Raw genomic sequence first — 27,448 nt, 5'->3', positions numbered from 1 at the left:
GGCTGGTCCCTCCTGGAGCCGGCTGGTGTTGGCTCTGTCAGACATGGGGGGAAGCTTCTGGCAGCTTCTCACAGAAGACAGAGTGACTGATTTCTCCTTGTCCTTATTTTGACCCAGGAGCCATTATAACACCCACTGAACTTTCCCCTGCTGAGGAGGGGACTGACAGAGCAGCTTTGGGGGCACCTGGCATCTAGCCAGGGTCAGCCTACAGGAATACATCAGGATGGATAGGATTGCCAAAGAAATCTGAAGACAAAAATAAATTTATGTAGGCTTTTTTGACAAATGGTGTCAAATAAAAATAATCAGATAATCTGTAAAAAGCAAATGAAATTATTTCTGTTCAATATTCTGTTTACTGCAATGAATTTATACATTTGAATGGGATATACAGAGGAATTTCAAGCTGCACTGAGTCTTGTGTAACTTTATTTAGAAAGGAGTAATTTACAATCAGAAGTTTACAAATGGAAAATACAAAGATTTTTTTTGTAGAGGGAGCTTTTGTGTTTACACTTACTTTTTAACTTAATGAAAACCCCATGGAATAAAATTATGGATGTTGAGCCATTTAACTCTGAAACCTTTCCATCCTGGTAGGTTAGCTATTCTCTGTCCATTCTGAATCAATAATGTCAGCCCTTACTTTTAGTATTATGCAGATGAAACTTTGATTCTGTAATATACATAGCCATTAGACATTCTGTTAGTCCACTTGTTTTACTCATTCTCTTTGCCTACTAATATAATTTAATCACAATAATTTTGTTATGTTTATTTAAGCTTATCTTGTAAAAAAAAAAAAAAAAAGGTGGAACCCCTCTGTAGGAAGATTTTTCACTTTCCCTTCTCTTTCTATCATTAGAACTCACTCTCTGCAGATCCTGCAGAGATCTTTCCTACCCTGATAGTCTTTGCACAACCTCCACAGTCTTCCCTCACAGTCTCAGGAAAGAGCCAAAACTCTTACCCAACCAAACCCAAGACAGAAGGCATTATTTAGACAGTCTGTTCAGTCAGTAACTCTACTGTACAGTAAGATTCCTCTGAACAAACAAGTGCTTTGATTGCATACTGCTGGAGCAGCAAAGCTGGCCTGCAGTCCTGTGTCCGTAACTCCTTTCTGGCTGCAGGAGCTGGATTCCACTCTGATGATCTGTAATTGCTTTTGACTGGGTCATTTTTATCCTCTACAGTTTCCAGCAGCGGCAGACATGACGCTGTAAGGTAGCTACAAATCCCAAAGTAACTTTCCAAACTGCACTTGAAGAAACCTGTAGAAGAGCTGCTGAGCTGACCAGGGCACAGTGAGAATGAAAAACCTTGACTTTCCAAGCCTACAAGCATTTTAGGGGAAAACACCCACAGTAAAACTGGGGTTGCATTTAATTTTGGAAGATATGTCCTTGCAGACCATTCAATGGCATTTCCCCAAGGAAATACACTCTATCAGTGTGTTTCTAGTTCAGCTGTCCATACCATTACACTGTCTTATTATTTGGCATTTGTCTTGTACAAGAGAAAACAATCATGACCATCAGGGAGGAAAAAGGAGAAAAAAGCAACAGCTGAGAAACCAGGAGTACAGATCTTTTATTGTTAATGCTCATCATATGAGAGAGCAACTGCCAGGATCATCTATCTTAAGAGTGCAAAATTTGGTAAAGGAAAAATACAACTTTATAGGCTCATATGAGCATAATGTACTAATTTCTTCATAGTTCAGATACTTTTGAAAGGCAAATTAGCAAAGCAATGCATGTAACACAGAGAAATAAATCCTTTCTGCTGTGACTCCACTTCCAACACCATCAAGAAGTTCCCCCACCTCCCATTTTGCTCCTCCTTATCACCACTGCCAATTTCCTATTAGGTTCTGCTTGGGCTCTTGTGTTTTCCTTCATACTATCGCATTTTGCTTGTTTTAAGCTATTCTTCAGAGTTTAAAAGTCCTATTTTAGCTTGTCCTTCTTTACTTGAGTTTTCTTCCTTTCCTACCTAGCAGCCATCCCCCCATCCCTGGAAACATTCAAGGTCAGGTTGGTCAGGGCTCCGAGCAGCTGGATCTAGGGGCAGATGTCCCTGCTCACTGCAGAGGGTCTGGAGGAGATGATTTGCAAAGAACCCTTCCAAATCAAGCCATTCCAAGATTCTATAGCCTGGAGATTCCAAAAATGCACAGCCTGAACTGTTTTATAGCAAGGTTGTTCCCCACATTCTTTAAAAATTGCAGCCAAAAGTAAAGCTGAAAAAAAAAAGTTACTAGAATCTCTATTATGACAGCAATTTACAGGTTAGGCCTCTTAAAAATGAACTTTCCTGCCCACTTCAGTTAACTTTTCTTTCAAAAAGAAAAATTGGTGTCTTTATTGGTTCAAAATAAAAATCATGGTAACTTTTTTTTGTTTGTTTGTTTTGTTAATCTGAAATCTTTTCCATGAAACTGGAAAATCCTTTAAAGTCTATTCAGAGGTAGTTGTTGGATTTAAATTCATTTCACAGGGTTTTATTTTTTTCCCAGACAACCATCTGTTTGTCTGTTGTGATAGCCTAGTACTGCAAGAATAAATTATATACCTGCTTGTCAGCTCTCAAACATATTTGTGTTTCCTTGTTGTCAGAAAATCTGTTTTGACATGCAAGCATAAACATATGGGAAGGAGTATACAGATACAACAGCCTCTTTCCTTCCAAAATCATCCCAGAACTTAAATTCTGACTATACTTAGAAAACTTTACAAAAAAATTCTGGTCTGCTTAAGTACAGAATAATATCTAAAAAGTACAGAATTAAAGTTGAGCTGTTTTTCCTTCAGTAAAACCATCAGGAACCCCACATCATTCTAGTCAAGCCATTTGCTAATTAGCAAAAACCTGAACTGCCTGAAGACCTCAGGAGGACTTCTGGAATACAATGGATGGAATACCACACATCATAACAGGCAGGGAGTTTTTGTGTTTGTTTTTTACATCTCACTGCATAAGGTTAAATACGCTGAGTTAAGGAGGCACAAACAAATTCACTTCTAGAGCACAAATTCACTCCAGGTTCAGCATTTTTTCCTGTCTCTGATCCAGTATAGGTTCAGCAGCATTGACTATGCACTTCTACAGTACAGTCATGACTACCCATTAAGTTCCAGAAGTTGCAGTTGTGAGGTATATCCAGAGTGATAATCATTCATTCGTGACTGCATTATGGTTCAAAACAGAATCAATAACACTGGAAATGCGAGGAGTGCCTTCAAAGTTAGGCTGACAAAAGATGCAATTTTCGTATAGTCCTATTTTTTCACTAGCCTTAGAAGTTTTAAATAAAACCTTGGACTTGTTCAAATATTGTTCCCTTGAGAAAATGCATTACTAATCTCAACTCCTACATCACCAAAACCATTTTGCCTGCCAGTTTTCTGTCACTTTTACAAGCTCTTGTTTAACAGAGGTGGGATTTTCCAATTAATTGGGAAACCATTCACCAACTCCTATACTGGCAGCTAACATTTCTTCCCTAATAGATTCATATTATAGTATGTTAAAGTATTTATATTCAAAATGTTCTAGTCACAGACATTAGGAATTCTACCATTTATATAATAAATGCAGACTGAATGAGCCATTTACAGGTTTCCTATTGTTACCAACATGTGTTAGAGAATATTAGGAACAGTAGAAGTCATGTTCTAAAAGTTGGTATTTCCCACATTATGAACTGTCATGAGACTGTACAAATTTGTAAACCCAAAGCAATGAGTAATCAGACTTGAACATTATTTACTATTTTAAAGTCAAAGAAAAATACACATCACAATAAATTGTAACTGAATATCTGCTTCATAGTTGGTAGAAAGGCAAAGTACTTCGACTTCAGCTGTGCTTCAGAGCTATACAATAACCAGAAGACTTGGTGCCTCTTTTGAATTCTGACCTCCCTGAGGTCTGACAGTGTGTTGACATTTAAGTTTTACAAATGTTAAACTGCTCATCTCCTTCTGTGCTCAAGAACTGGTGCTGTGGCTGAAATGTACCTGGCCATGGAGGCCATCAAACCAAACACTGCCAAAAGAGCTGCAAGATGGACTTTATTAGAATAATTAAAAATGTATGACTATGAAATTAGTTAGGATAAACCTTCTTGATGGAATGGTAAAGAAGAAATGTAGTCCCTGGTATATGACTGTAGAAGACAGTATTTCTTTTCTATCTGTCTGTCTGTCTGTCTCTCTGTCTATCTATCTATCTATCTATCTATCTATCTATCTATCTATCTATCTATCTATCTATCTATCATCTATCTATCTATCTATCTATCATCTATCATCTATCTACCATCTATCTATCTATCATCTATCTATCATCTATCTATCTATCTATCTATCTATCTATCTATCTATCTATCTATCTATCTATCTATCTATCTATCTATCTATCTATCCTCTATAACAACCAGGTAATACAAAATATTAGAACATGAACTCTTTGTTAGAGCAAACAGCCTTTAAAATAAGTGCATTAAATTTTAGGAAGGAGAATAATCGTCACCAGTTTCTGGATTTGTAATTTTATGGCTCTAACATTCTGCAGACATTACATCAGCTATCAAAGACACTACAACTACAGCAACTGTCCCAGAAGCACCACCACCCATCTTATAAGTTGTCCAAGTAGGCTGAGATCATAAAAATGTTGTTCATTATTTCAGACTTTCCTGTGAATAAGTTATTTTGGTTCACTTAGAAGCACTTTCTAATACTGGGAAAAATGGCTCATGAATTCATAAGCCTAACATCCTGCTCAATTTACTGATTTATGTATTACTCTATGTCTTCATGGAAATTTACACTCTTACTGCTCATTTCACTGAACAATTAAATAAAACATATAAATCAAACTTCATTTCAAGTAACCTGTTGTACCCCAAGGAAGAAGTATGAAATAAACTCCAAAAGAAAAGTACCTCAAAGAAAGCAAGCAAGTAGGATTGTATGCTCTGTCTCAAATATGTAACCTGACAGATATGATACAGGAAGGACATGAAGTCCTCTTGTATTTTGTTGTACAGATTAGAGACAGTGCATTACAGAAAAAAAATAAATGAAGGAACTCTAATGAATCAGATGACAGAAATCAATGAAAATATCCAGCTGCACTAGAAGGACACAAAGTTACCATTTATGCAAGTGATGCATGCAATAGGTGTTGGGAAGGAACAGTCTCTTTGGCAAAGTATCAGTGAAATTAATTTTTGAATTTTGAGGGCAAATGTAAGGCAGTAGCAATAGTTTCAAGTCCAGGAAAGCAGATACTATTTGAAATTCAGAGTGCTGTCACTGAAAGACGGTGATCATTGGTGTACATTCAGAAATGGATCACAAGTTGAAATTACTTCTAATTTTCATGTAATGTTTATTAGGACATATATATTTCTGCTTCAGGTCAATGCAGCCTTACTGTGAAAAGAAATGGTTAACCTTTTCTCACATCCCGCCAAGAGGAGTGGGGAACTGGAGAGAAGGCACAGGCTGTGCTGGGAATGTGCAGGTGCCTATGGAAGGCTACACAAGGATTGAAGTGTCTTTGGCTCCTGCTCCCACTGCTGGACCTGCTCTCCTTATATCTCTGACAGCACAGAATTTTGCAGCCCCACAACTTTCCCTGTGCATCACAACTCCAAACCTGAAAACTCTTGGTGGTTGCTTTGTAGCAGCACAAGCCAGCACTGGTAAGGCATCGAAAAGGGGACAGCAGCTGACATGGGATAAAAACAAACCAACCCCAACACACATGAGAAGACAAAAAATACATCTTCAATCACCACTTACAGGATGAGTTTTCAGATGTCCAATCCTGTTACAAAATTCATGAACCAGAATAAATATTTATGGGGAAAAAAACCCAAACCCTTTCTGTTATTCGCAAAAAGCCAGTAGATATCTAGCAAAAACTTAAGTACAGTTTGGGTTTTATTTTTAGTTATTATTATGATCTCTTATTTAAGATTTCCATACAGGAAGAGTTATAAATTGTAAAGACTATCCCAACAAATTTTCAATTAAATAACTAAATTAATGGAGAGAAATTTAATTAAAGCTGCACTGGTTTTTACAAATACAGTTAATTAAGCTGCTATCTAAAATTAAATCTCACCCAAACTCCTTTTACATTGCTGCAGCTCATCAGATACAGATATAATTAAAATTCTGGAAGTTCACCTATGCATCAAAATACTCAAAAAAGAAAGAAAGAAAATCCACAACCAAAACCTGCTGAAGCAGTTTGAGAGGCTGCTGCTTTAATGGGATTTATGCAGTCCTCAGAGTGGGAAGACAGCACATAAAACCCCCTCAGAAACAAATCTAGGTTTTCAAATCTGCACAGATTTTTCATGTAGTGTAACAGGCTGAGAACCTTTGAAGATTTTCCACAAGTGGAGGGTAACAGATTGACATGACCAGGAAGCAGGGAGATAAATCCTGCTGACTTTTATATGTGCCTTCCATTGAAGTAAGCAGGACCAGCACAGGTAAGGCACACAGGACTTATTGCACTTATATCCAGGAGAAGATGTGGGAAGGGAAAAATCTGCTTTTTCATAACTGGAAAATCTCAGGTTTTCTGGTAGCCTGAATGACTCCCTTTCCTTTCTGACTGTTTCTGCTCAGACACAGGCTGGTTTGTTTCATTGGTCAGTTAAATGCAGATCTATTTTCCAGGTGGCAGTGACTCAAAATCACCACATTTGTTTTAAATAACAAATAAACATTAAACATGAACATTTTAGGTTTTGGCTGATCCAGAGAAAGATGTTCAGGTAGCTGGGAGGTCTGTCAACGCATTATTTAAAATCAGAGAGCAGTCTTTGAAGAGTTACTTTTAGAGTGAGAGGGAGAGTATTAACTGAAATACAGTTCAAGACTATGATTTATAGAAAATAACAGTGATTTCTCTGTTAAAAAAGGCATATGCTATAGCAAAACAAATGGTCACTAAACCAACATGGGCAGCCAGAACTCAGACTGGGAGCTGCTCGTTTTAACAGCTCAGTCTGTGTGTGGCAGCAGGTGTGAGCTCATGGTAGCCACGTTACCCCCGCACAGGCAGACCCCTCAGGAGTCCTGAGAGCATGCAAAAATATAAAAAAGTAAAATTATAAATACAGTTATAAATTGTATATAAATTACAAAAAAAAAATTATAAATTATTAAAAATACAAAAAGGTAAAATTATCCTCTGGTGTTAAAGGTACACTGCTGAAACACAAAAATATGTGCCAACATTTTCATGACAGGTATTTATTTTTTTCTCTGTTAGAAAAAATATGCAGAACATAAACAGTGACCATATTTTTCGTAATAGAGCATGCATAAAATCCTCTTTTGGAAAAACACAGGGAATCCCATATCCAATGTCATGGAATTGAGGGTTTAGAATTGAAACCCCAAACCTTTATCTGAAAAAATTGAAGCAGGAAGATGATTCAAGGTCCAAATATTTGTTTCCAACTTGCAGCACAAGCATCTCTTTAGATAAATAAGAAAATCACGTGCAATTATCTTTAAAATATAAATTCACATAGGTTTACAGACTTCCACAGGGTTTAAAATTAGCATTTGAAGTACAAGATACAATTGCCCTATCATTTTATGTGGAGTAAGGAAAAGAAAATGAAAAAGCAACAAACCTCCGGAGTATGATCATAAAATAAAATTTAAAAGATCTATGCACTCCCTTTTGAAGACCCATCTCTCCTTAGAGGGGAAAGAAATCATTAACTTTTTTTGTGTATCAAAAATTAATGTGTTTCCTTTCTTGCATAGTAAAATGTGGAGAATCTACACAAATAACAAAGGGTAAAAATCCACAGAAGCTTGGAAATTGAACAACCAGTGATAATCCATCTTTCTGCAGGCACTTGTATCACCCTCTTACCTTGAGCTTGCAGAGGAACAGGACCCTGGCAAATTGCTATAATCTCCTTTAACCCTAATCACCATTTTAATCAGAAAAAGGTGGGGCAGCCTGGAATTTGTACAGCAAGCAAAATTGTCATTCTATTTGCTAAATACACAGAGTGTGCAGCTAAAAGGTTGAAATGGTTCAAACTTTTATTGTCTTCAGAATATTGCATTTCAGCGTTAAGAGTTGACAAGTAGAAGAAAATAAAATTATGAGACTTCTGTTTTGAAGAGCTTTAGAGGTCTGCTTAGACCATGGCTGCATCTCTCACTAACTCTGATATTAAGAGATTTCTTGGGAAAAGAAAAGGTTATAATTCATGCAACTGCCAGGTCTAAAAGCCTACCTCACCTCACATTGCACTTTTCCTCTCTCTATCCCTCTATTTTCTTCTAATTTCAGATTATAAATTTCCTTGCTGTGTTCTCTATTTATTTGTTTAATGTTTTCCTTCCTAGCCTTTTCTTAATAAATAGTGGTATGATTGTAGATGGTGTGACAGACAAGGAGAAGCTTATATGAAGAAGAAGAAAGGAAGCTTCAAGGAGAAAAAGAGCAATGAGAGAAACTGAAAGGAGCATCAAGGAGATAGTAGGCAGGGGAAGATTAAAGGAAAATGCAGCAGACAACTGTGATTTTCAGCTATAAAGGATTCAGCAGCTGTCATTAAAAACCTGCAGCTCTGCTTGAGACATATTGATCACATTATTTCAATGTTTTCCATACAACTTCCCTCTGTTTACTTCAAATTATAGCAATACTCACAATAATACTTATCTCAAATTTATCTTTTTTGATGAAGACTGTCCTGTATTTCTCCGTTTTTTTTTTTTTTTTCCCAGAAAGGGCTGCTGAACTTTCAGTGCTCTACTCACCTTGTCACTAACACATAAGTATCAAAATACTCTTCATGCTAAAGAGGAGGTATTTTTCTCACTTCTCTAATTTTTTTTTTTTTGGGAGCCATTTATATATACAACTCCTTTAATATTTTAGACACCTCCTGGAATAAGTAACCCTATAGGGCCTGTGAAGGTAACAGAGAAGGCTTTATCTCTGTATTTACACAGTATTGGAGGGTTGTAACCAATCCTGGAAAAACTGTAGAACATCATTAGAGTGCGGACAACTGGAGGAGATTTGTTTCTAGGACTTAGGACTTCTAACCCATTTTTCACAGAGCATTCTCATACTGATAGCCAAAATAACCCAAACCATTTCTAAAAATTCAAACACTTCTTTTGATAAGTACAAAGACAGTCCTTATCTTCCAATTGAGTGTGTCTCAAGCTTAATTTTTTTAAGTTATCTCACAGGTCTTAATCACATAGGTCCTTTTTAATACCTTATAATCTAAAATATAAATGCCAGAGAACAAAAATGCATGAAATGGGAAGATTCATGTCTGCCACATATCTCCTCTTGTAATACCCTTTTTAGAGATGTCTTTTTTTTACATATTAAAATTAACTGTATTAGTTTAAACCATAGAATTACTTTAGATTTTAGCCAAAAGGGAGAAGGGCAAAAAAGATGAGAAAAGAGCACATTCATAATGTTCTTTGCTTTCAAGCACAAAGCCAATACCTTCCAAAGGGTTCTCATTCCACACCGAGAAAAGAAAAAAATGTCCCTTACATCATGTCTTCCCCTTTAGGTACATTAATGACATTTTTGTTCTGATGTGACTATTGTAAGAATCAAAATGCCTCGGCCTTAGGGGTTACTTTTCATTTCTTATAATGCACTAAACTCACAAACCTTCGTAGAAAATAGAATACTCTTAATTATGAATAAATTAACTAAATTAGCAACATGAGATGGATATGAAATTAGAGGACTGTTAATTGAAACTGCAAACACAGCTGTATACAGCTTAGAGATGAATCACACCAGTAATGACACAGATGTTTATAAAATGTGATTATGTTTAGCAGGAGCATACTATTGAAACTCCCCAGCCTATTCTTATATTGTGTCATTGAAATGGTTTTTAAATCCATGAACACCAGGAATCAGAATCTCAGGGATGGCAAATTAGGCTCCCTGGATATGTGAATTAGTGTTGTCTGAATGTCAGCAATTTAATTCTCCAGCTTTCAAAGAATGTAGAAATGGAGCCAAAAACAAACATCTGTTAGTTATATTCTTATTCAGAAAAAAAAATAAAAAATTAAAATCTCTGGCAAGTTAGAGCCTATCTGAATATGAGCAGGACAGTGAAATACAGTATCTCTGTGTGAATATACTGATTGTGTAATTAATATAACACAAGAGTTCAAGAAATCTACTTTCTATACAACTTTGAATACATCTTTTTGGAACTATCCCTACAAAGTGCTAGAAGGATCAGGAGCAAGTGATATCTCCTGTCTAAAGATTTAGGAATAGATTAGCTTCCTAAAGACAGCAAACCAGGCTTTTAATTCTTCCAACTTTTACATCATTCCTAGGGTGTTCTTCAATAAATTGTACAATAATAAAGGTGCTGGGGATTTTCTCTGGCAGAAAAAGGCACAAACGTTGCTCCTGGGTCACCCGAGGATATCTGAGCTGAGCAGGCTCAGCAGGGATAGCAGTCAGCCCAGCTGGGAGGGATGGCAGAGCAGACAAAGCCAGCAGTCCATGGGGGCTTAATTTCCAACACAGCCGTGTAAAGCCTGCAGTGGTAGCTCTCATTCCATGGTGTTAGCACTGAGCACCCACAACAGCACCTAAATGTTATGTTAAACAGTCTGTGATTTGTTTCCTGCAACAGTTCTCAGACTAAGAGAAGCAGATTTTACAACATCAATTGTAACCACGCTTTCAGTGAGAGATCATTCATCATTTCATTTCATTTCATATTTTGTGTCCAGCACTGTAGTGTAGCTCACATCACAAAGACACTGTTATCTGATTCAGGAGCCTTGGCCTATATAAGGGTATTTATTAACCCTTTATTTATTTATTTAAGGGTATTTATTAACCTATTTATTAACCCTATATAAGGGTACTTATTAACACAAATTTACATGAAGCAGAGGTTGTTTTTCTAGCCCCGTTTTCTGGGCAATGGGACAGACCATTGAATTCTGTAACTATCGGAACTACATTAAACTAAAAGCAAAAACTATCAGTAAAACTAAAACTTACACCTACTCAACACAATGTCATTATAATTCAGCTAAAATTTATAAATGTAGTTCTGATCCATAAATGGACACTCACCTGAAAACATGTAAATTCATGCACAAGATGGTTAAAATAATTTGAAAAAAAATTACACCAAGTGTCATTGGCAAAGCTGAAATAATCAGCATGACCTGGCACTGTTAAACATCACAGGCTTATCCCATCAGCTGTGGGAAATACTGAGCACAGTCTAACGATGTGGAGGCACAGTGTTGAGACAGAAAAGTGGAGATCATAAAATTGGATTTGCCTCTGTCTTTCTGAAACTTTATTGGATGGGAGCTGACCTCCTATTCACTGGTGAAGAAAAAAGGATTAGATCCTGACTTTTTAAAAGAGGAAGCTTGCTCAATTTCTGCAACAGACCATACCAGTCTGACAGTATTTCACAGGTCATTCATAGCTGAATAAAGTTATGGTGGTTTTATGAGAGAAATGTAACCCCTTTCTCATTAGAGGTAAACCCAGGCACATTCAGGGATATATTGCAGGTAGCTATGACAACAGATGTGCAACCCAAATTCAGTTATCTTAGTTTTCTGGCTGGCAAAAGTACAGATAAAATCAACTCAGGATTTGAAATGTGATGTTTTGAGATAAGGAACTGTAATGCTTGGATATACAAAAGCACAAAACCATTTTATGGAAGACACAGTCGTCTTTTTCTTCTGAATACCCCAAAAGTCACTACACTGAAACAGCACTCCATTATCAGCTACATGTCAGCTAAGTAATTAGGATAGAACTGATTGTTTTTACCGATGAAATAGACATAAATGAGGGTACTGAAAGGAAAGGACACAAAACACTTGAGGATGGTGTGAGAAATCAGAGGAATTAAAGTGAAAACATCCAACACAATGAATATGCTACCTACAGATGTAGCCTTAGGATTATTTTTCTGGATTAATGCTAATTTATTTTGGTTTAAAAAAACCTGAACTGTGGTAGGGAAACAACTTTGAACACCTGAGAAAACGGAAGAGAAAAATGACCTGAGTCTTCATACTTGAAGTTCCCCCCCAAAAATGTTATACCCTAAAGAATTCATTTCCACAAACAGGAATTGGATGTTGATCTTTCCAGGCACAAAAGAAATAAAAAATGAACACTAATAAAACCTGAAATTGTAAGCTCTGGGTCAATAATTGTAATTCATACTATGTTTGTTCTATAACCAAGGGGTATATTTCTAAAGTTTATTGCAGTATCAGTGTTTTATAAACTAACAACAAGCACAAGAATTGAGCAGCTTAGATGAACCACAGGATAAGCATATTGAAAAACACCTTCTGCCTGTGTTGTGCTGGTTGGATCCAAATTAGGAAAGACTTTATAGCAGATTTTGCATACACATAACAGAATTTGAGCCATTTTAATTATAAAGTGCTCTCCTCTACAGCAAACATACCATTACATCACTTCCATACTGCACATAGTTTTCTATACAAGGGTACAACACTCAGCTTTACTCAAACCATGTTGAAAACTGCAGTGGCAACTTTAGAGAGCATCTTGTGAAAATATTTTTAAATTACACACATAGTCTTCCATAAAGGCTGGTTTCAAATCTGTGTCACAACTTAACGCCACTGACATTTTTAGTATTTTAAACACTATTATTAACAGTACTTCTAAAATACCAAAAAAAATCCTACTTAGTCTCACTGAAGCAAAAAGATATAAAAAATACAGCACAAAATACTACCTAGCTGAAAGACTGCAAAAGCTTTCTGTAACCTGAAAGTAGATGGCCTGACATAAAACTATTTGCAGTGATATAACATATAATTGATATGTCAGAAAGACACAAAATTACTCAACAAAGAAATAAGAAAGGCCAACATTGACCTTCTGCACTGGAAATGTGCATATTATTTCCTTTCCTTGGGCTTTTAATCACTTCAAATGAAGTTTCTTGTAAAAAAACCACATCATTTCAGAAGAAGGGATTAGTGAAAATGGGGAGAAAAAGAAATATGTTTTGCCAGTTTTACATTCTCCCTCTAAAACCCTTTAACAATACTTTGGCACTGGTACTTGGAATCTGAGGGGTTTTATATTGCTTTCAATCCAAGGGTATTCATTAAGGTTTCATTGAGTTACAAGCCTCTGAAAATCACATTAGAGAGCCTTTACTGGGCAGCTCTTAAATTCAGTGAATGCTCTATCTGCAACAAACGTGTTCCACATTCAAAGCAAACTTTGTACATCTGCTCCAACCTCATTTCAAACCAGGCAGGCGTCAATGGGCAGAGGATCTGTGCCAGCAGCGTGGTCCCTTCCAGGGCAGGGAGCAGGAGCACAAATTGCAAAGATCCATCAGCCTTCTGGTGTCACTGCATCCTGCCCTGACCCACCCTATGCATTCCTGTCCTCTCCTACTGCTTTAGCAAAATCTAACCTGCAAATTAGGAGCTCTGACAGTTGATAACATTTTGGGAAGGAAAAGGAGCAGAAGCTAGGACTGGAGATTGACTTATAATTGCAAGGTTTGTCTCTGTTTTGTCCTTGTTTGCTTTTGACTGCTGCTAACTTTGTGCACTTCCCAGCTATTCCCCCTCACACATTCTTACCTTAAACAAGCCTGATTTTTCATAATGAGCAGCCTAAACATAGCTGATTGGAATAAGGTCACACACCTGTAAAGGTGTTGAAAAAAAATCAGGCCATATTCTTTCAATTTGTACAAGAGAAAACTCAAAGCTATCTGGCCAATTTTGGAATCCAAGGTAAAATCTTCTAACTCCTGTAGTCTACACCTCTGTATAGGACTGAAAGCCAGAGCTTTAATTCTTCAAATGCAACTTCCACACTCCTTGTCAAAGGGACTTCTACAGAAATTATTTCAAATAATGTTTTTGGGATAATGTGATATTACAGATCATGAACACTAAGGAATGCTGTTTCCGTGGTGGTTAGTAAATAAGTTAAAGAGCTGTAAACTGGATGATTTAGCTAAAACTACTTGACTAAAACCCAACAGAACTAGTGGATGTTGGTTTCCAGTGAATATATTCTCAACAGTATCACAACTTCTGTTTTCCTCAGTATCCTAAATATAGTCTGGTATGAGTCATATGGATGTGTGCTGCCAAACATAATCTATAACTGCTGACAGGTGGAAGTAAATTGTTCTACTCTTCCTTTATAAGGAAATGAGACTTACATGTATCAACTAATATGCCCATTCTTTTCCTATCATTTATCCATCAAATAGATAAATGGGACATCTTACAGAATATATTGTATATGCAAAGGTTGTATGAGAGAGTGCTAAATTCAAGATACAAGTGTAATGTTTTCTTACTTTTGATAAATTTTAAGTGCTTTTTTTTCACATATAAACAGCATAACTCAGCTTTTATAAACCCCACACTCACACACACTTATGAGAAACAAAAAAAATACATCAAAAGAAATCTACAGATTCATATTGTAATGAGAATATAAAGTATGATAAATTGCTATTCTTCTGCATGGTTCTTCAAAACATCTTCATAGAGAAATAAATTTCAGAGTAAAGGAAGTCAAAAGACGCTAACAAAACTCTCAAAATGAATCCACCTCCTTTACAAAAAACAATTAAAGCAGTTGCAATTTCCCACAAAGTAAAATTCATCACACACATCATAAATTAAGTAAGATTTTATTAGTTTTCCTGCTGTCATGTCTATGGATGATAACTATTCCTGTTTATAGTTACACACTTGCTTTCACTGACTGCCCTAAAGGTGCCACAATGAAGGTGTCCTTCTAATTTAGGACAGAATATTTCCAATTTTTGACACAGACTTCATTAGCAGAATTGAATCCTAGTCCTGACAGCTGGCCTTCCTCCACTAACTTACAGAAATAAATAAATTGGATTTCTAAAGAACGAATCACTGCAAAATGAATTCTATATGCATAATTTTGCAGACAAACACTGAGAAAATCTGAGACTCAATTTAACAGAAATGGAAGAAAAATGCTTGGGTCTATGACTTCTGCAGCCAACTGGCATAGCCAATTAAACAAATAAGAGACCATTAAAGAGCTGTAACAATTGTGGTTTTGGCAGAAGTTCCTGTTCTCATGGAACATACAAACCAACATTTTAACTGAGTAGTCTGATGGGAAAACTCAACTTCCAAAAAGGATCAAAATCTCCCTCTGCTGGGAAGATGAAATCTGCAACTACAAAATAATTTCAGATTTCAAGGTTGAAAAGCACCATGATTTTAGTAGTGACTTAGCTACTGTAGCTCTAACTGAGATATGATTTTGGGTCCAGATATTTAGAAAAGTTGTCTCCCATTTTTTTCAGCTACTAACAGATGACATATGCCAAAATATAGTTTAAAAAAGACGAAAAACCAAAGTAATAGAAACAAATTAGTTATTGAAATTAATAAAACATCCCAATGGAAAGAGAAACTGCTAAGGTAACAAAAAGGTAATATATAAATATAAAAATATAAAAATCTGACTGCCTTTTATATCACCAATTCATTTAGGCATTACTTTTTCTGTCTCATACAGAGGAAGTTATTGCTATTGTTGCATCATCATCTATCAATCTATCAGCTTTAACCCCAGTTTACACTCACTGTTTAAGGATAAATAACTCTACTTGTAATTTAAGATCTAGAACAATTTAAGGTCAATATTCTGTTTAAGTATATGACTAGAGCTTTCATGTATGAGGATCCTATGCAGTTCCAATTGGACAACTGAACTGTAAAGCAAGAGAAGTTTTTCTTTTTCTCTAAGAAAAATGAAGTAAGAGAATAGCCTTCATCACTTTCAAATTTCAATTTCATGGTTTAGAAATGAAGTTCACTTCCTGAAACCATTAATACATACAATTTAAGAAAGCAAACTTGGTTCAATTCAGCTGCAAGAGACCCGAAGAAGACATTTCTTTTACATAGGTATTTTTGTTGTTATTTCATATTTTGGTAGGATATTTTTCTTAGAGAGGGCATGAAAGACAGAAGGTGAAGTAAAATGAAAAAAAAGCCCAAACCTAAATCCTGCTACAATAGGTCATTGCTGATTTCAGCTTGTATATTGCTGCAATTTCCTTGGCTTGGTGTCCAACCCCTATAAAGAGCAAGGTGTGAGCTGAGGACAGCTGCCCACAGTGCCTGTGACTCAGCTCTTTAGAGGTTCACTGGCCAGCAAGACTGTGATGCATACTGACAATTTTACACTGATTTCAGAGAAGAAGGGATTTCCTTTTTGGCTTTTATGTTCTTGATATTAGTACCTCTGGAAATAGAGATGGTAAGATTCATTCATATTTCTCACTACAGATTGAAAGAATCAGCTAGCATTTGAGAAGCACACAAAAGAAGGTGGTTTTTGAAATAATTCATTGCAGCAATGTTTATTACATTAGTGTGCATTATGCAGCTCAGTAAAGAGCCTGTCCTCAGCAGAATACAAATAAAATGATGATATGACTTTAGATAACTGCCTGCAGGGGTACTAAAAGTCTGCTGCCGCTTCAAAGCTCCTGCAAGCAGAGAATGCTCTCCAAGGGAACAGAATAATTGTCCAGTTGTGGCTGGACCTTCTAACAAATGTCAGCACGTTTTTTACACCACAACAACCTTCAAACCCCCACATCCTGCAGAATCTTTGCTACTGGCACAAGATGAGCTGAGGAGTTAGGAATGATACTGAAATTAGGGCTTATGCTTCATGACAATCATGAATTATATGCATGTAAATCACAGAATTATAGAAAAGTTTAGACTGGAAAAGACCTTGGGGTGATTTAGCTCTAGGTTTTTGATGTGCTCAAAGACAACCACTCACAAACTACCAACTTTCAGAAGCAAAAGCTCTAGAGTATAAATACCATAGCAAAATATCTTAATAGATACATTTTTGGATGAAAGACAGTTCTTACTGCATTTTTCAGCTTATTAAAGGTACTATTCTAAATAAAACAAAGTTTGATTTAAACAAAAATATCTTTCTTGATAACTGAAGGCTATGTTCCCTGTGGGATACTTGTAAATTCTTTTACATGTCAGGAACTTTGGCCTTTGACCAGCATTATAGCAATCAGATCTCTGACTAAGTGAAATGGATATAACTCCCACCTATTTTAGGGGATTCCTGGCTTCCTAAATGTCAGCTGGAAGTAAGTAAGGGCTTGCAAGACACATCCTACCCCAGGATGAGATCATTGCATACACTGTTTGAAGCATGCATGAGAGCCCCTTGTGAAATTCATAACAAATAGCTCCTTGGAAACACTTCATCTCCTTTCATGTTTAAGAAAAATAAAAAGAAACGAACAGCATATTTTCCTCAAAACTACTCTATTAAAGGCACGAAACTACTTGAACTCCACAGAAGATGACACGGTTTTCAGTGACTGAGCTGAGTGCATCAGCTTTCATTAATGAAATGCACTCCACAAAACACTTCAAAACCAGGACTGGTTGAGTTTGTAAGCGGTTGAGGGTTTTCTGTACATTTTTGTACCAGTAATACTCTGGAGTATATTCACTACAATTGAATACAAACCAATTAATTAGCAAATTAATGGCAAACATGCCTTACTGCAAAAATACAAATGAAGTTCTGGGAAGATTCTGGGGGAATATTTGATTCTATTCACTAAGAGCACCAATCTCACTGTAGAACCACTGTGTAATACTGAAAATGACTGACTACGATTGGCCTTATGAATATAAAATAAATATAATATTAAATCTCTGTAAGGTCTGGCTTAAGAAGACACATTTCCTCCTCTAATCTTATGTAAGCTCCCAGAGTTAATAAAGAAACAAGTGAGACATGATTTCCTCCTTTACAAAATGCTCTTCAACTTTCTCATAACACTAGAATTCACTGGTGTTATAGATGTGAAAAATTTTATGTCTTTATGCACTTTTCTCACACATAACCAAGGATGGGTATCTTTCTGTCAAGCAATAGCACAGAATTCTCTGTTTTATGATTTTCCTGCAGTGATATTTTCTAGAAAGAGGGGTACATAGATAAGAAATATTTTCCCCTTTAAGAATATAGCAAGGAGAGAGAGAACTAACCTTTGAGGAGGGAGAAAAAGAGAAGTAAACTAAGAAAAGAAACAAGGGGAGTACAGAAAAACAAAACCAAGAGAGATAAGGGAAGTTGGATGTGGAAAGACAGAGAAGAGTAGGAACACAGAAAGAATTGCTTTTTGAAAATAAGAATTAAGAGAAGCCTGAGAGAAAACACATCCAATGTATAAGAAAGACACATGAAAATAAACTGAAATATATATTAAAAAAAAGATGAAAATACAAAAGCATGAAGTCAATATTTTAGGTGACATTAGCATAACAAAGGCAATTAATAAATAAATAAAACTCACAAAACCAACAGAATGAAAAACATACTGGACAACAAAACCAGAAATAAACAGGAACACACCTAAGAAGGAAAGTGGTTTTATATGAAACAAAAACAATTTTCATTTTTGCTTTTCCTATTATGTGGCCAAAATTTCAGCTTTCTATAAAGGGTATCACATCTAACTGGAGTGCTGATCATAAAAAAGTTTAGTCCTATGATGGAAAAATACATACTATACTAAAAAATGCCATTGGGTGTGAGTGTCCAGCAGATCTTGTATGTAGAACAGTTGGTCTTAATAATTGTATATTCGTCATTCCAATTGATCTACTCTATTTCAGTCTATGCTATTTCATTCTCTTCTAACAAAAATGAGCTCTGCCTCTCAACAAATTTCAAACTCTGCTCTCTTTTAAGTAGCAAAATTATATTATAGGAACAGATGCATCTTTCCTCTTTCCAAGGGTCACAACTTGGCCTTTAGTATATCATAATCTTTCAAAGTTACTTATGTCTTTTCCCCTCAGGATGTGTTTAAAAATTTACTGGAGTGCTTTCACCTTATTCACTGTATCTTCCAGATGACATTTAAGTAAATATGAAAAAAGACAGTAAAGCATAATATTTCAATTAACTGTCTATTCTATCTGCAATAACATCTCACCCTGACATACTGTCTCCAGGTATCTTCAGAGAAGATGAAAATTTTGTTTTCCAAATATCTGTATTTGACAAATCAAAGCAATAATTTACTGTGAAAGTTAATTGTTCACAATGTTTCCCAAGCTCTGTGGAAGAGAATGTATTATCTTTGAAATATGTGTAAAACATGTGGCTTGCCCTTTACATTTTTAAACCATCTACAGTATCAGGTTGGGCCTCTGTCTAATGCATTTATGAATGGTAACAACAACATATTTTCTTGGGCTTTCCTATCTTTCATTGCCTTGTACACCTTTGGTGCTATCCCATAGGGAACAACACACAGAGAAATAGAAATATTTACTTAAATGAAGCATAAAGAAAAAAGTAATGTGAAATATACCTGTAGCACCTTCCACCTTGTGTTTAGGTCTTCCACACAGCTGAGATTGTACTGGGAGAGTTGAATATCAGAGGGAGTGAAGCGGCGAGTGAGCTCATTGACGTGATGAACCTTTTCCTTAAGGGGAACGAGTTCTGCTCGATAAACCTGCGTGAATCATAAATAAATATAAATATAAATATTATAAATAATATAAAAATTATAAATATAAATATAAATATAAATATAAATATAACTTCAAAGACTATTGGCTCTGCTACCAGCTGATTAGTAACATAAAGATATTACATGCAAGCTGAAAGGAAAGAGCATACAGTCGTGATTCCACTACTGGTCTTTTTATTTAACTTCATATGGACTTTAGTTCTCAAGTGTAAGGCCTGGCATTTCAGAAGGTGCTATGAATTTGGAACCTCTATAGCCACCTTTGGCCAGTTTAGCCGAATTTCTGACCAGCACACCCACTGGGAGGTGCACTGCAGAGCACACTTGTCTCCTGTTTCATCCTTTACTTGTGTGTAGCGAATTCAGGCAGGATGGATGGGAGTGATGAGTACAGTTTAACACAGGAAAACTGAGGAAAACAGCTGCTCCCAAATACGACAAATGGAAAAATGATGAAAGTTTTACAGACCCCTAATAATCCCAAACTGGCTTACATGACTCATAGTTAAAAGAAAAAACAAAAAAATGTTTCTTTTAAGATAACCTTAAAACTATGCATAAAAGCAGTTTAGCTAATAATTTCATTAATGTATGTTAAGACCAGAATCTGCTAGTTACAAACTTATTTTAAAATCAACAACCTGATAAGGATGTCTCCATGATATATCTGGGTACATTCAGATAAATTCAGGGCACCATGAGTTTCTCAAACAGAGGAATCTCTATGTGCTTTTTCCACTGCTCTATATCCATCTTTTCTAAGGAGACATTTATGAATTTTTAATGTGATAAAATATGTCAAAATGTAACAATGAGTCATTTCTAAGGGAAAAATTCTGTCATCCTCAGGATCATGTTTTCCTACCATATGATGTCTGCACACAAAGGTAGAATAATTCACTTGCTATATTAGTCTGCCCTATAGCTCCTTTCTCTCAGAATTTTTAATATAAACCCCCTGTGGTCTGCATTTCATTTTAGATCATCAAATAACCTGAAATTATTGCCTAGTAATCTTTTCATCAACACATGATGCAAAATAAGGTACAAAAAGGTAAAAAAAGCCCATCCTCTGTGAACTTTAAGACTGAATAATATGAAGACATTCATAGACGTTAGAATGCCATGAAGAGCACTAAAGGTAAACATCATTGAAAATTTGTTCCTCAAATGTCTTTTAAAAGCTGATTTGACTTCCATCAATTATGTTAAATTACCCTGCAACATAAGGAGTTAGACTGACTGCAGTGGTACTTGTACAGTGAATGACTCCAATGATCAATATTTAAAATACACTGTCAGAAGGGATGTGTATTTTGTAAATGAAGTGCAGAGAAATATGCAAATGCCACAATGTCAGAGAAGATGCATACATCAAGTGCATGACATAACAGTTGACTTCCCCATTTCTCCAGTTTTATACCACTGGAGTAGAACTGACATTACTGGTGAGAACTGATTTACAATTTAGTGCTGAGCAAGGTCTGAAATACAAAGAAAAGGAAGACAGCTCACATTTGGTTTTACCCTAGAGAGTTATATATGTGCTTACCCTGAACTTTTTAGTTAGCAATTGAGTTCAGAGAACAAACAACATGTTGTAAAAGTAGACATTTGTTGTTGTAAAGTAAAGGCCTCAAAGGCTGAAGAAATATATACACCTCTATCTGAGCACTTCACTTACAAATGGTTGTTTTACTGTTTTTTTCCCTGTGATCTGCTGTTTTCAAGTCCCAAGGTGCCTGGTCATGACTCTGTGGCTTACATTTGGGATGATCAACTCAGTTCCTCCCATGTTGCTTCCTTTCCAAGATGACAGACCACCACTAATCTGGTGTTATCAATGACCATTTTGCATAAAATATAGATATACAAGTGTATATATTAGATATAACAGAAAATATATAATAAAGGTAATATATAATAAAAATTAAATACACAAAAATATGTATATATAAAATAAAAAACACTGAGAGAATAAATGCCAATCAATAGATGCAAAGATCAGTTCCTAGACTACAATGCACTTTAATGCAGTTCTTGTACTAAATTGAGTTAACTTTCTATTATTTGTATAGGATTAGGATCAGGTCTCTGATTGAAAAATATCACTGCTTAAGCAAAGCACACAGGCCTTATAAAACACTTGTTTTTAAACATATATTAAGTTAAATAGCTGATTTCAGACAAATTATTTGCATCTATATTGTGGACTTGAAAGTACTGGTCTCCCTTGAATACCACCATTAATTATTAGGTAAATCACACAGCTTTTATATCTATTAAAGTGAAATAGAAATAGAAAATCTTTCATAATTATTCAGCATGTTTTTTGACTGTAAGTTGTTTTACAGACCAGAAAGGCTATGGCACAGAAGAAACCCACACTGAAAGAAATGAAATAGACATGGAAGTAGAGAAGAAAACTCATCTTCTGCCTTCTGTTCAATGTCCTAATTAATTTTTTTTGTGCTGCAAGGATAATGATTTTTGCAGTGTGATAATAATATTCCAATGCACAAAATACTAAAGCTTTTGCCTTTAAATTCAATATTCTGCTTTCTATTATTGCTAAGTCTGAATTTTTGCTAGTGTTTTTATTAGCTGGCCAAATCCAAACATGATAAACAGCAAGAACAAAAAAAGGTATGCTAGTCAATGAACAGCCATCTAATTAATGCCAGTAAGCTTACAATTAGAAAACTGTAGACAGAAAAGAGAAAAATAACCACAGAAAGATTTGGAATATGACTTTATATTATTAAGAAGTCAGCAACTGCAAGTCTTCTTTAAGCAATACTTTATCACAAACAACCAGTCCATCAGTCAGCATACATGATTCTAGAGTTAAGCATCTGTAGAATCAGAAATTTAGAGTTTTTACTGGAAATGTGTTACAGAAATATTTATATTTCTAATAATAATTTTGTATAATACAAGACTGGTTGATTTTTTAATTTTTTTTTTCTTCTGCATAAAGAGCATTAAACAGATAACAGGTTTATATTAAAAAAAAAAAAAGAATTCTATTGCTGGTAATTTAAAAACAAACATACATGGTGAGTAGTAGTGTATTACTATCACAAGGAGATGTACCCATTAAATTGCTCAGAGTGCAAATGGGTTCACAGTATGAACAGTGATAGGACAACCAGCCCCAAATTATCTTCATTATAACTGTCCTTATGCAAGACAGAATTTCAATGGTTTGTGATACTGTGGGTGGTAGATTGGATTTTAAATGATCCGTACAGTCTTGTTAGAAAACATTTCAAACTGCCTTGGAAAATGAGCAAGGACTCTAGAAGACACATACCACAGACATCCTAACCAGACAAATACTGAAAGTCTAGGGAACACACTGGCTGTAATCAGTCAGATGAAAAGCTCATCTTGCCCAGTCCCTTGTCTGAAAGTAGCCAATACAATTGTTCAAGGAGGAAAGTAAGGGAAAAGCATCAGCTCCCCTGTCCCTTGTACTCTTCCAGCTCAGCAACTTGAGTCTCAGAGGTCATGGAGCCAGAAGCTGTACTTTAATGTCAAACGCGTCTTGATGGAATCTTTTCCAAGGAATCACATACTTGATTTTTGGACTAACATAGGCTTTTGTGATCCAAAATATCCTATGGTAAGTTTAGCATTTGGGTTAGAGATTTTTTTAAACCTATTTCTAGAGACCCACTTGTGACCTTCTCTAAATCTTAGCTCATTAGAGACAGAGATCAACCACTCCTAGTGGACTTTGTGCTGTGTCAGGCTGTACAAGACCTACATCATGTTTTTTCCTTCTTTATGCTTAAGACACAAATATTGAGATACATTTGTTTAAATGTGTGCATAAGGTATGTACATCTGAGAAAGTTACCTTTATATTTACATGGTTCTTTTATATTTCATAGCTAATCAGACCCAGGAGTTGAGCATAATGTAAGGTTTTACTACAGGATGGCAAGAATCACATTCTGAATTGCAACAACAGGAATGAGCAGATTTTAATTGACTATAAAGGGAGCCTAGGCAAGTAACACACATACAGACAGCTACCTGACACCTGAAAAATAAAGACAAACCCCACTCCAACACCATTTATTCTGTCCTTGGATACCTTTTACCCAGTCTGTTATAACTATTTTTAGATTTGGGATCCCAAACACTTCCTACCATATACATATCATAGGTACAACAGATACTTACACTGTGACTCCATGATATTTTCTGCTTTTTCAGTAATTTTCAGTAATTCCTCACATTTCATTTGGCTTTCTGAACAATCCTGAATATTGATGTGAAGTTTTCAGAGACTTCTGTTATGATTCCAAGATCTCTTTCATGGGTGCTAAAGGAATGTTTGAAAGGCCTAAAGAGGTCATTACTGTACACAGAAAGTTGGGATAGCTTTTTCTACATTTTTCTTGAGATTTACTAGCATTTGATTTCATCTACCATCAGTTTGCCACCAGTCAGTACTGTGAAGGCTTTCCATAGCTGTTTACAATCTGTCCTCCCCTTACTTTGTATCATAAAGATGTGCCACTCCATTAAAAATTTTCCTTCCCAGTTCATTTATGTACATGCTGGACAGAGCAGACCTTCTGGAGCACATCATCTTCCTCTTTGGGAAAACTGACCTGTGTTTTTAGTTTTCTGTATTTTACAGGAAATTTCCAGATAAATTGTTATTTATCCAACACAAGACTTTTCCTATTGTCTCACTGGAAGTTAGTTTCTTTACTGGAAGGCATCCTTAAAATCCCTGGGGAAAGGCAAATGGCCTATAGACCCTTAAACATAATGCTCATGTTTCCTTAAAGGCACAGTTGGAGATGTAAAGCACAAATACTTTTACAAAACTGTTATCTCTACTACAGAATATCCTTTCCCAGATTTCCTCCTCTCTTGGTCCACAGCCCTGACTACATGAACAATCTGAAATTTATCACCATGTGTGTCCCTCACCACTCCTCATTAAAACTCCCCTGATTTTAAATGAGAAAATGCTGTTAATAGACACAGCTATTTTGCACTTCCATTAGAACACTTGACCAAATAGACATCTGGTTCTGGTGATTTAATGATCTTAATCAAGACAACTTGTTCTTTGTATTTTTGCTTCAAATAGGTTTCATTATTATTTTCTTTAGCCACCCCATCTTTCCAGGTTGTTCTGAATCCATTTGGATGCTATGGATTGGTTCTCAGGATGCAATGTCTCTGTGCTGCCTTCACACACTTTGTCCTTTTGGTTCCTTTTCGTCAGGCTTCCTCATTTGTGTGCAGCTTTCTTTCTGAAAACTGAACACTGCTGTAGTGGATTTTTTTGGTTATTTTTGTCCCTGCAGAGATGCTGACCTTTAGTTCATAATGATCCCTATTATGATAGCAATGTTTTGAACTTGCAGTGCTCAGTACCAAGCCAAATCTTTTCCCTACCGGTTATTCTCTTGGAGTTTCTTATGTATGTTCTATTTAGTGCTGGAACTACAACTCCAAAAGGATTTTAGGCTAGTGTCTGTAATTACAGATCTGTTTCTAACATATTTTAGAAGATGCAGGATAAGCCTCCCAAAATTATTTGCAAGTCATTTTCTGCATATTTTCCATTAAATTTCTTTGTGCTTTGTGTAACCTATTCCAAGGCAGTAAAACCATCAGATAGCCCTCACCTCTTTCCAGAATACCAACTCTGTTAATGAAAATTTGATGCTTAGGGTTTTTTTCAGATGTCTTTTCTTCCACATTTCACGTACCATATGGGTGGTTTTATCCTATCTTTTATTTAAGGAACTCTAACACAGACTTCGTTTTCTTTGGAAGGCTGCCCAATGTTCAGAAGAGAGAAAAAAACCCCTAGGTCTTTTTATTTAAAGATTCACCAAAAGGGGAGGGCTTTTGTTAATGCCATGAAAAGGTTTGCTTTTTCTTTTAAGATTCATAAATTGGCTCCATAAAAATGGAAAGAAAGTTCACTAGTCATTCAAGCAGAAGAACAAAAAAAAAGAAAACAAGCTTATCTCAATATCAGTATGATGTATTTTATACTAATTGTACATATTTATATATATACATACTTATATATAATATATATTTATAATATATATAATTAATATTATATCATTTTCTAGCTTAATGGTTCTTGTTCCTAAATTCATGATAAAGTTCAGAAAGGAACAATGACACTACAACGCACATTTTCCATTTTTTAACCCCCTTTTCCCTCAGCCACATGTACAACTGCTGGCTGACAAGTCAAACAGAGAGTTCAAGAATCCAACCAAAATTGAATCAAGTGCCTGTAACTTCCAGCTCACTGGTGTTAATGGAATAGGGTGACTAAAACCCATTAAGCCATTTGGAAAATACACCCCGAAGAGGAAATATATTCCCAGAACATTAAGTATTCCTAGTGCACAGAGGAAAACTAAAATGAACACTGTTTTTGTGACTATTGAAAAATGCCAATAGATCATTAAAAATGCTTTTTTCCATTTGCTGTCCTTATTCCTGTTGATCCAAACACCTACCATATATGTTTAGATGTAGTCCACAGCAGTGCCTTGTCAGAACAAGTAGCATTTATGCAGCTGTATTAAGAGTATGAAATCATTGCTGCTTAGCATTCACCACACTGACAAAGGAAAATAACAGCGTGCACATACAAGGTCATATATCCTTATGCACACCTCAGTAGTACTCAGATTGAGTTAAGCTATATTTGTCATAAAAACTGTATTCAATAAACAGACAATATCTAATAATTATTTATTTGCAATTGGTATGTAATTATTGAATAAGAAACTTAAAACAAGCTATTAAGCTTTTCAATTATGATTTAAAATAGTCAGTTTTCCTATTGGCTCCTACTTACCTGCAACATTTCTGGCGTGAAAAATATCTTGGGAGAGGACCCATTTTGTGTGTTATTCTGTCCTTCATGTTCCTTAACAACACTTGGACTTGTAAACAGGTTTAAAAAAATCTATGTGAGACCATGTATGGACAATTACTCCACTACTATTGTGTGATATTTTTTCCCAGCTATATTGTCCTGAGTCACCCTGAACACACTGGCAAAAATCAAGACTCATTAGTGTTTCCCATATTCATGGGTGGATATGACCATGAATCTCACAGTGCACAGCACCCTTCTCTTGCTGCAAACAGGAGTTGAAAGAGACTTTAAATTCATTTCACCAATGCATCAAATTATTTAAATGTTCAGTGCCAGCTTCTGGAAATGAGTCTCTATCTATTTGGTTATGGATGGAACTGGCACAATGCCTGTATAAGATGTTAAAAGCAATTTGGCATAATCTCTAGATTTTTATTTCTCAAATTTTATGGACTGGCAATTATAGCAACCAGCCTCTGATTTGAACACTATGTTTATGCTTAGAGCACAACATTGGAAATTAAAATTGATCCTGAAGTTAGTTTCCCCCAGAGACAGTAAAGACCTCAGTAGATAGTATCCTCTTCCACAAATATTCATTTTTTCAAGCCTACACATGAGGAATTTAAAATATTTTTCTTAGCTTTTTATAAAGGAACAAAAAAAAAGAATAATTTGAAAATCATTTCTAGTTCTCTAGCAATGGTATTTACTATTTAAGCAATTCATATCTTGTCTTTATACAAGACTAAACATTGCAGCAACTGTATTTAGGAATTAAATGTTTTGCACTTCTTAATAAACTTTTCAGGACCACACAAGCTTGGACATGTACAAAAACTGAAGGCAAGAACAAAAGTTTCTTACTGTTGTTA

General features: G+C 35.6%; 1 protein-coding gene across 4 annotated transcripts in view; it reads right to left on the bottom strand.

Moving 5' to 3' along the window:
- The window catches only part of DMD (dystrophin), a 1,141,085-nt gene that overhangs the window by 140,002 nt on the left and 973,635 nt on the right, over positions 1–27,448 (bottom strand). For all 4 annotated transcript variants that reach the window (XM_058829412.1, XM_058829411.1, XM_058829410.1 and 1 more), the window contains one exon: positions 19,520–19,666. In XM_058829412.1, the coding sequence (XP_058685395.1) occupies positions 19,520–19,666 (147 nt within the window). The remainder of the gene's footprint in view (positions 1–19,519; positions 19,667–27,448) is intronic.

The sequence above is a fragment of the Poecile atricapillus genome, chromosome 1 (genome assembly GCF_030490865.1).
Source record: "Poecile atricapillus isolate bPoeAtr1 chromosome 1, bPoeAtr1.hap1, whole genome shotgun sequence".
In the NCBI taxonomy this organism is placed as follows: Eukaryota; Metazoa; Chordata; class Aves; order Passeriformes; family Paridae; genus Poecile; species Poecile atricapillus.
Note: the sequence above shows the minus strand (reverse complement) of the source record. Positions and strands in the feature narration are given on the sequence as shown.